We start from the raw sequence: 10,402 nt of genomic DNA, 5'->3' as shown, positions 1-10,402 counted from the left end.
ATGGGATACGGGTTGAGCATGGTACCTAAGCGATCATGGGATACGGGTTGAGAAACGTGGTTTTACCTCGATCATGGGATACGGGTTGAGAAACGTCCTCGATACTGGGGATGGGATACGGGTTGAGAAACTGCCTCGTCTCAAAGGGATGGGATACGGGTTGAGAAACGTACTACGATACGGGGATGGGATACGGGTTGAGAAACGTAGCTATGTACGGGGATGGGATACGGGTTGAGAAACCACTGCACTCCAAATGGTTACCTTCATCCTCAGGTGTGGGAGAAGATTGAAAACGCTTACCCCCCCCCAGAAAAAACCCCCCTCTTCGCCCTCATGCTAATTAGCAGTATTCACAGCAGCCATCATGTAATGACATGTTGGTGTTGAACAACAAAAGAGCTGATTGGCTGACGCATTTCAAAATGGCTGTGTTGGCTACCACATGAGGATACAAATGGCAGTTTTCCTGGAAAACAAGTAGTGTGAATTTTTTAAATATTTTTATTTATTTAACCTTTATGTAACTAGGCAAGTCAGTTAAAGAACAAATCCTTATTTTCAATGACGGCCTAGGAACAGTGGGTTAACTGCATTTGGAGTATGGTGGCTTATCCCAGTGCGTTACCCTTTTCCAGCCCATATCTCACACTAGCTCAATGGGGAGCTTAATGTAACCATGGTGTCATTCTGACCCCAGTGCAGCTCTGTGTAAACAAGCGTAATTATAGGGTCGGCATCTTCTGGCAAGTTCACATCCAGACTCTCTCAGAGATCGATTAGTCGGCCTTTTAACCCCCTCCAGGTCAAAGGTTAGAGGTTCAACCTGCCCGCCTTCTGGAGGCAGGAGAAACAAGATGGCAGATCAACAAGACCTGTCTTAGTTAATCTAACTTTTCCCACTGTTGATTTCTACACGTTAAAAATATATACAATTAGCTAGACAAAGCAATCTAGCTCCCACGCCTTTTTATGGTTGATATATCAGCTACTAAAAGCGAGATTTCACAGATTAGCTGATTGCTAACTGCCGTTAGACTGCTAGGCTAGGCTAGGCTAAGCTAGGCTGTTTCTGTCTGGTCGGAGCGTAGTGAGACCTGCCATCATGCAGGACCTGATAGCCACCGTGGACCACATCAAGTTTGATCTAGAGATAGCTGTGGAGCAGCAGCTGGGGCTCAGCCTCTCCCTTTCCCCGGGATGGACAGTAAGTAGTCGCTACTTACTAAGTTAGCCAGTTAGCTAACGTTAGCTAGGTACTGTTGTAGTTTTAGCATGGTAGCTAAGCTAACTTGGCTAGCTAGCTAACTTCTAAACTGGTTTTATTGTTAGGTGTTTTTGCAGAGTTTGAGGATTATGTATTGTAACTTCCTGTGTCTGTGCAGAGTCTGGGGCTGCTGTGTGTGAGTTCTTCATGAGAGCTGCCTGTCTCAAAGGTGAGAGTATTATCAGTGATGAGTTCTCTATGTGACTACTACAGCCTCCTCTACAAGTGTGTGTGTGGATAGGAACTGACCCAGTGTGTGTGTGTGGATAGGAACTGACCCAGTGTGTGTGTGTGGATAGGAACTGACCCAGTGTGTGTGTGTGGATAGGAACTGACCCAGTGTGTGTGTGTGGATAGGAACTGACCCAGTGTGTGTGTGTGGATAGGAACTGACCCAGTGTGTGTGTGTGTGGATAGGAACTGACCCAGTGTGTGTGTGTGGATAGGAACTGACCCAGTGTGTGTGTGTGTGGATAGGAACTGACCCAGTGTCTGTGTGTGTGGATAGGAACTGACCCAGTGTCTGTGTGTGTGGATAGGAACTGACCCAGTGTGTGTGTGTGGATAGGAACTGACCCAGTGTGTGTGTGTGGATAGGAACTGACCCAGTGTGTGTGTGTGGATAGGAACTGACCCAGTGTGTGTGTGTGGATAGGAACTGACCCAGTGTGTGTGTGTGGATAGGAACTGACCCAGTGTGTGTGTGTGGATAGGAACTGACCCAGTGTGTGTGTGTGGATAGGAACTGACCCAGTGTGTGTGTGGATAGGAACTGACCCAGTGTGTGTGTGTGGGATAGGAACTGACCCAGTGTGTGTGTGTGGGATAGGAACTGACCCAGTGTCTGTGTGTGTGGATAGGAACTGACCCAGTGTCTGTGTGTGTGGGATAGGAACTGACCCAGTGTCTGTGTGTGTGGATAGGAACTGACCCAGTGTCTGTGTGGATGGAACTGACCCAGTGTGTGTTGTGTGGATAGGAACTGACCCAGTGTCTGTGTGTGGATAGGAACTGACCCAGTGTCTGTGTGTGTGGATAGGAACTGACCCAGTGTCTGTGTGTGTGTGGATAGGAACTGACCCAGTGTGTGTGTGTGTGGATAGGAACTGACCCAGTGTGTGTGTGTGGATAGGAACTGACCCAGTGTGTGTGTGTGGATAGGAACTGACCCAGTGTGTGTGTGTGTGGATAGGAACTGACCCAGTGTGTGTGTGTGGATAGGAACTGACCCAGTGTGTGTGTGTGGATAGGAACTGACCCAGTGTGTGTGTGTGGGGATAGGAACTGACCCAGTGTGTGTGTGTGGATAGGAACTGACCCAGTGTGTGTGTGTGTGGATAGGAACTGACCCAGTGTCTGTGTGTGTGTGGATAGGAACTGACCCAGTGTCTGTGTGTGTGTGATGTGTGGAACTGACCCAGTGTCTGTGTGTGTGTGGATAGGAACTGACCCAGTGTCTGTGTGTGTGGATAGGAACTGACCCAGTGTGTGTGTGGATAGGAACTGACCCAGTGTGTGTGTGTGGATAGGAACTGACCCAGTGTGTGTGTGTGGATAGGATAGGAACTGACCCAGTGTGTGTGTGTGGATAGGAACTGACCCAGTGTGTGTGTGTGTGGATAGGAACTGACCCAGTGTCTGTGTGTGTGTGGATAGGAACTGACCCAGTGTCTGTGTGTGTGGATAGGAACTGACCCAGTGTGTGTGTGGATAGGAACTGACCCAGTGTGAACTGACCCAGTGTGTGTGTGTGGATAGGAACTGACCCAGTGTGTGTGTGTGGATAGGAACTGACCCAGTGTGTGTGTGTGGATAGGAACTGACCCAGTGTGTGTGTGTGGGATAGGAACTGACCCAGTGTGTGTGTGTGTGATAGGAACTGACCCAGTGTGTGTGTGTGTGTGTGGATAGGAACTGACCCAGTGTGTGTGTGTGTGGATAGGAAAGGAACTGACCCAGTGTGTGTGTGTGTGTGGATAGGAACTGACCCAGTGTGTGTGTGTGGATAGGAACTGACCCAGTGTGTGTGTGTGGATAGGAACTGACCCAGTGTGTGTGTGTGGTGTGTGTGTGTGTGGATAGGAACTGACCCAGTGTGTGTGTGTGGATAGGAACTGACCCAGTGTGTGTGTGTGGATAGGAACTGACCCAGTGTGTGTGTGTGGATAGGAACTGACCCAGTGTCTGTGTGTGGATAGGAACTGACCCAGTGTGTGTGTTGTGGATAGGAACTGCCCAGGTGGGTGTGTCCGGGATGTCCGTTCTGTCATCATCAGTGGGGAAGACGGTGGTGTGTAAACACTGGCTCAGAGGACTCTGTAAGAAGGGAGACCAGTGTGAGTTCCTACAACTGTACGACATGACCAAGATGCCCGAGTGTTACTTCTGTACTCCAAGTTCGTGTACGTCGCTGGGGGTTAATTTCACCTTTTATTGAACCAGGCAGTTAAGAACAAATTCTTATTTTCCAATGACGGCCTCCTGCGGGGACGGGGCCTGGGATTAAAGATACAAATCAATTATAGGACAAAACAACAGAGACAAGAGAGACAACACTGTACATAAAGAGACCTCAGACAACAACACATCATGTGTCTGCTAACAGAGACAACACAGTCCCCCCCCATCTGTATCTGCTAACTGTCTACTGCAGTGCCCCCATCTGTATCTGCTAACTGTCTACTGCAGTGTGTGTCCATCTGTATCTGCTAACTGTCTACTGCAGTGCCCCCCCATCTGTATCTGCTAACTGTCTACTGCAGTACCCCCCATCTGTATCTAACTGCTAACTGGTGGACTGCAGTGTCCCCCCCCATCTGTATCTGCTAACTGTCTACTGCAGTGTCCCCCCCATCTGTATCTGCTAACTGTCTACTGCAGTGCCCCCCATCTGTATTGGCTAACTGTCTACTGGTGCCCCCCCATCTGTATCGGCTAACTGTCTACTGGTGCCCCCTCCCATCTGTATCTGCTAACTGTCTACTGCAGTGTCCCCTTCCCATCTGTATCTGCTAACTGTCTACTGCAGTGCCCCCCTACTGGTGCCCATCTGTATCTGCTAACTGTCTACTGCAGTTATCCCATCTGTATCGGTCTAACTGCCTACCTGTCCCCCTCCCATCTGTATCTGCTAACTGTCTACTGCAGTACCCCCTCCCATCTGTATCTAACTGCTAACTGCCTACTGGTGCCCCCCCTCCATCTGTATCGGCTAACTGTCTACTGGTGCCCCCCCATCTGTATCTGCTAACTGTCTACTGCCCCTCCATGCTGCTAACTGTCTACTGGTCCCCATCTGTATCTGCTAACTGTCTACTGGTGCCCCCTCCATCTGTATCTGCTAACTGTCTACTGCCCCCATCTGTATCTGCTAACTGTCTACTGGTGCCCCCTCCATCTGTATCTGCTAACTGTCTACTGGTGCCCCCCATCTGTATCTGCTAACTGTCTATCTGGTCTGCTAACTGTCTACTGGTGCCCCTCCCATCTGTATCTGGCTAACTGTCTACTGGTGCCCCCTCCCATCTGTATCTGCTAACTGTCTACTGCAGTGTCCCCCCCATCTGCTATCTGCTAACTGTCTACCAGTGCCCCCTGCCCATCTGTATCTGCTAACTGTCTACTGCCCCCTTCCATCTGTATCTGCTAACTGTCTACTGCAGTGCCCCCCATCTGTATCTGCTAACTGTCTACTGGTGCCCCCTCCATCTGTATCTGCTAACTGTCTACTGCAGTTCCCCCCCATCTGTATCTGCTAACTGTCTACTGGTGCCCCCCCCATCTGTATCTGCTAACTGTCTACTGGTGCCCCCTCCATCTGTCTGTATCTGTCTAACTGTCTACTGGTGCCCCTCCATCTGTATCTGTATCTGCTAACTGTCTACTGGTGCCCCCTCCATCTGTATCTGCTAACTGTCTACTGCAGTTCCCCCATCTGTATCTGCTAACTGTCTACTGGTGCCCCCTCCATCTGTATCTGCTAACTGTCTACTGGTTCCCCCTCCATCTGTATCTGCTAACTGTCTACTGGTGCCCCCATCCATCTGTATCTGCTAACTGTCTACTGGTGCCCCTCCATCTGTATCTGCTAACTGTCTACTGGTGCCCCCTCCATCTGTATCTGCTAACTGTCTACTGGTTCCCCCTCCATCTGTATCTGCTAACTGTCTACTGGTGCCCCCATCCATCTGTATCTGCTAACTGTCTACTGGTGCCCCCTCCATCTGTATCTGCTAACTGTCTACTGGTGCCCCTTCCATCTGTATCTGCTAACTGTCTACTGCAGTTATCCCATCTGTATCTGCTAACTGTCTACTGGTGCCCCCTCCATCTGTATCTGCTAACTGTCTACTGGTGCCCCTCCATCTGTATCTGTGTCTACTGGTGCCCCCTCCATCTGTATCTAACTGTCTACTGGTGCCCCCTCCATCTGTATCTGCTAACTGTCTACTGGTGCCCCTCCATCTGTATCTGTATCTGCTAACTGTCTACTGGTGCCCCCTCCATCTGTATCTGCTAACTGTCTACTGGTGCCCCCATCTGTATCTGCTAACTGTCTACTGGTTCCCCCTCCATCTGTATCTGCTAACTGTCTACTGGTGCCCCCTCCATCTGTATCTGCTAACTGTCTACTGTATCTGCCATCTGTATCTGCTAACTGTCTACTGGTGCCCCTACTGTATCTGCCTGTCTACTGGTGCCCCTCCATCTGTATCTGCTAACTGTCTACTGGTGCCCCTCCATCTGTATCTGCTAACTGTCTACTGGTGCCCCTCCATCTGTATCTGCTAACTGTCTACTGGTTCCCCCTCCATCTGTATCTGCTAACTGTCTACTGGTGCCCCTCCATCTGTATCTGCTAACTGTCTACTGTCTACTGGTGCCCCCCCTCCATCTGTATCTGCTAACTGTCTACTGGTTCCCCCCTCCATCTGTATCTGCTAACTGTCTACTGGTGCCCCCCCCATCTGTATCTGCTAACTGTCTACTGGTGCCCCCCTCCATCTGTATCTGCTAACTGTCTACTGGTGCCCCCTCCATCTGTATCTGCTAACTGTCTACTGGTGCCCCCATCTGTATCTGCTAACTGTCTACTGGTGCCCCCTCCATCTGTATCTGCTAACTGTCTACTGGTGCCCCTCCATCTGTATCTGCTAACTGTCTACTGGTGCCCCCCATCTGTATCTGCTAACTGTCTACTGGTGCCCCTCCAGTCTACTGGTGCCCTACTGGTGCCCCCTTCCATCTGTATCTGCTAACTGTCTACTGGTGCCCCCTCCATCTGTATCGGCTAACTGCCTACCGGTGCCCCCTTCCATCTGTATCTGCTAACTGTCTACTGCAGTACCCCTCCATCTGTATCTGCTAACTGTCTACTGGTGCCCCCTGCTAACTCCATCTGTATCTGTATCTGCTAACTGTCTACTGGTGCCCCCCGTCTGTATCTGCTAACTGTCTACTGGTGCCCCTCCATCTGTATCTGCTAACTGTCTACTGGTGCCCCCCCCATCTGTATCTGCTAACTGTCTACTGGTTCCCCCTCCATCTGTATCTGCTAACTGTCTACTGGTGCCCCCTCCATCTGTATCTGCTAACTGTCTACTGGTGCCCCCTCCATCTGTATCTGCTAACTGTCTACTGGTGCCCCTTCCATCTGTATCTGCTAACTGTCTACTGGTGCCCCCCCCATCTGTATCGGCTAACTGTCTACTGGTGCCCCTTCCATCTGTATCTGCTAACTGTCTACTGGTGCCCCTCCATCTGTATCTGCTAACTGTCTACTGGTGCCCCTCCATCTGTATCTGCTAACTGTCTACTGCAGTTCACCCATCTGTATCTGCTAACTGTCTACTGGTGCCCCCTCCATCTGTATCTGCTAACTGTCTACTGGTGCCCCCTCCATCTGTATCTGCTAACTGTCTACTGGTGCCCCCTCCATCTGTATCTGCTAACTGTCTACTGGTTCCCCCTCCATCTGTATCTGCTAACTGTCTACTGGTTCCCCCTCCATCTGTATCTGCTAACTGTCTACTGGTGCCCCTTCCATCTGTATCTGCTAACTGTCTACTGGTGCCTCCCCCATCTGTATCTGCTAACTGTCTACTGGTGCCCCTCCATCTGTATCTGCTAACTGTCTACTGGTGCCCCCTCCATCTGTATCTGCTAACTGTCTACTGCAGTTCACCCCATCTGTATCTGCTAACAGTCTACTGGTGCCCCCTCCATCTGTATCTGCTAACTGTCTACTGGTGCCCCCTCCATCTGTATCGGCTAACTGTCTACTGGTGCCTCCCCCATCTGTATCTGCTAACTGTCTACTGGTGCCCCTCCATCTGTATCTGCTAACTGTCTACTGGTGCCCCCTCCATCTGTATCTGCCAACTGTCTACTGGTGCCCCCCTCCATCTGTATCTGCTAACTGTCTACTGGTGCCTCCATCTGTATCTGCTAACTGTCTACTGGTGCCCCCATCCATCTGTATCTGCTAACTGTCTACTGGTGCCCCCTCCATCTGTATCTGCTAACTGTCTACTGCAGTGCCCCTCCATCTGTATCTGCTAACTGTCTACTGGTGCCCCCTCCATCTGTATCTGCTAACTGTCTACTGGTGCCCCTCCATCTGTATCTGCTAACTGTCCCCTCCATCTGTACTGGTGTCCTGGTGCCCCCATCTGTATCTGCTAACCCCCCATCTGGGATACTGGTGCCCCCTCCATCTGTATCTGCCTGTCTGGGATCTGGTGTCCCCCCTCCATCTGTATCTGCTAACTGTCTACTGGTGCCCCCTTCCATCTGTATCTGCTAACTGTCTACTGGTGCCCCCCTCCATCTGTATCTGCTAACTGTCTACTGGTGCCCCCTCCATCTGTATCTGCTAACTGTCTACTGGTACCCCCTCCATCTGTATCTGCTAACTGTCTACTGGTGCCCCCATCTGTATCTTGTCCATCTGTATCTGCTAACTGTCTACTGGTGCCCCCCATCTGTATCTGGTGCTAACTGTCTACTGGTGCCCCCTCCATCTGTATCTGCTAACTGTCTACTGGTGCCCCTCCATCTGTATCTGCTAACTGTCTACTGGTGCCCCCCTCCATCTGTATCTGCTAACTGTCTACTGGTGCCCCCTCCATCTGTATCTGCTAACTGTCTACTGGTGCCCCCTCCATCTGTATCTGCTAACTGTCTACTGGTGCCCCCTCCATCTGTATCTGCTAACTGTCTACTGGTGCCCCCTCCATCTGTATCTGCTAACTGTCCACTGGTGCCCCTCCATCTGTATCTGCTAACTGTCTACTGGTGCCCCCTCCATCTGTATCTGCTAACTGTCTACTGGTGCCTGGTCCATCTGTATCTGCATCTGTATCCCTCCATGTATCTAACTGTCTACTGGTGCCCCTCCATCTGTATCTGCTAACTGTCTACTGGTGCCCCCTCCATCTGTATCTGCTAACTGTCTACTGGTGCCCCCTCCATCTGTATCTGCTAACTGTCTACTGGTGCCCCATCTGTATCTGCTAACTGTCATCTGTATCCTCCACTGTCTAACTGTCTACTGGTGCCCCCTCCATCTGTATCTGCTAACTGTCTACTGGTGCCCCTCCATCTGTATCTGCTAACTGTCTACTGGTGCCCCTCCATCTGTATCTGCTAACTGTCTACTGGTGCCCCCCTCCATCTGTATCTGCTAACTGTCTACTGGTGCCTCCATCTGTATCTGCTAACTGTGCGTGTCTCTGTGTGTCTAGGAGAGTGCAGTAACAAGGAGTGTCCGTTCCTCCACATCGACCCAGAGTCTAAGATCAAAGACTGTCCCTGGTATGACAGAGGCTTCTGCAAACATGGTACGTCCTCTCTCTCATCTCCTGTCTCCCTCCTGGTCTCTCTCCAGAGGTATCCCTCTCTCCTCCTGGTCTCTCTACTCTTCTCTCTATTCTCTGTTACCTCTGCCTGGTCTTACTCTATTCTTCTCTTCTCTTACCCTCCTGGTCTCTCTTCTCTCTCTCCTCTCCCTCTCTTCTCTTCTCTCTCTCTCCCTGTCTCTCCTCCTCTCTCTCTCTACTCTATCTCTCTCTCTCTCCCTCTCTCTGCTCTCCTCTCCTCTCTACTCTCTCTCTCTCCCTCTCTCCTCTTCCCTGCCTCTCCCCCTCTCTCTCTTCTCTTCTCTCTCTCCCTCCTGGTCCCCTCTCTCCCCTCCAACTCTCTCCTCCTCTCTCTCTCTCCCCTCTTCTCCTCTCCCTGCCTCTCTTCTCTCTCTCCCCTCTCCCCCCTCTCTCTCCTCCCCTCTCTCTCCCCTCACTCACTCACACTGCCCCAGCACTAAGAGACTAAACCAACCGATGGTTCACAGCAGCAGGTGTCTCTTCTTCCTCAGAACATCAACTGTCATTTCCTGTTCACTTCCTGATGATTCTACATGTTGAATCCTCTCTCTCTCTCTCTCTCTCTCTCTCTCTCTCTTCTCTCTCTCCCTCCTCCACAGGTCCAGACTGTAGACATCGCCACACCAGAAGAGTAATCTGTATGAACTACTTGGTTGGTTTCTGTCCAGAGGGCCGGTCCTGTAAATTCATGCAGTGAGTTTATTCTCTGTTCAATATTCACCTTTTATAACCTCTACTGGTCTGGGATACTGCAGAGGTATTCAACTGTTACCCTGCCTGGTCTGGGATACTGGGATACTGCAGAGGTATTCAACTGTTACCCTGCCTGGTCTGGGATACTGCAGAGGTATTCAACTGTTACCCTGCCTGGTCTGGGATACTGGGATACTGTAGAGGTATTCAACTGTTACCCTGCCTGGTCTGGGATACTGCAGAGGTATTCAACTGTTACCCTGCCTGGTCTGGGATACTGCAGAGGTATTCAACTGTTACCCTGCCTGGTCTGGGATACTGGGATACTGCAGAGGTATTCAACTGTTACCCTGCCTGGTCTGGGATACTGGGATACTGAGGTATTCAACTGTTACCCTGCGTGGTGAATAGCAGTGGAACTGGCTTTGAGTTCCAGATTAGAATTTGAGGTCACGCCCCTCCATCCTGAGTAGCACCTCTTGGTCATATTTATATCCTCTCTGAATCCCGGAGGAGGTAATACTACAGTAACCATAATCGTCTCTGATTCTGAGCCCTCTCA

The 10,402-nt window shown here is 50.7% G+C and overlaps 1 protein-coding gene across 1 annotated transcript in view; it reads left to right on the top strand.

Annotated features, from left to right (window-relative positions):
• Positions 1–825: 825 nt before the first annotated feature.
• Positions 826–10,402, top strand: part of LOC112240642 (cleavage and polyadenylation specificity factor subunit 4) — a 14,282-nt gene continuing 4,705 nt past the window's right edge. Inside the window, 6 exon segments of the mRNA XM_042315645.1 lie at positions 826–1,169; positions 1,172–1,207; positions 1,386–1,436; positions 3,496–3,660; positions 9,007–9,108; positions 9,747–9,840. Coding sequence (XP_042171579.1) covers positions 1,106–1,169; positions 1,172–1,207; positions 1,386–1,436; positions 3,496–3,660; positions 9,007–9,108; positions 9,747–9,840 — 512 coding nt within the window. The 5' untranslated portion in view covers positions 826–1,105.

Source organism: Oncorhynchus tshawytscha, unplaced genomic scaffold (genome assembly GCF_018296145.1).
Source record: "Oncorhynchus tshawytscha isolate Ot180627B unplaced genomic scaffold, Otsh_v2.0 Un_contig_4570_pilon_pilon, whole genome shotgun sequence".
NCBI lineage: Eukaryota > Metazoa > Chordata > Actinopteri > Salmoniformes > Salmonidae > Oncorhynchus > Oncorhynchus tshawytscha.
Note: the sequence above shows the minus strand (reverse complement) of the source record. Positions and strands in the feature narration are given on the sequence as shown.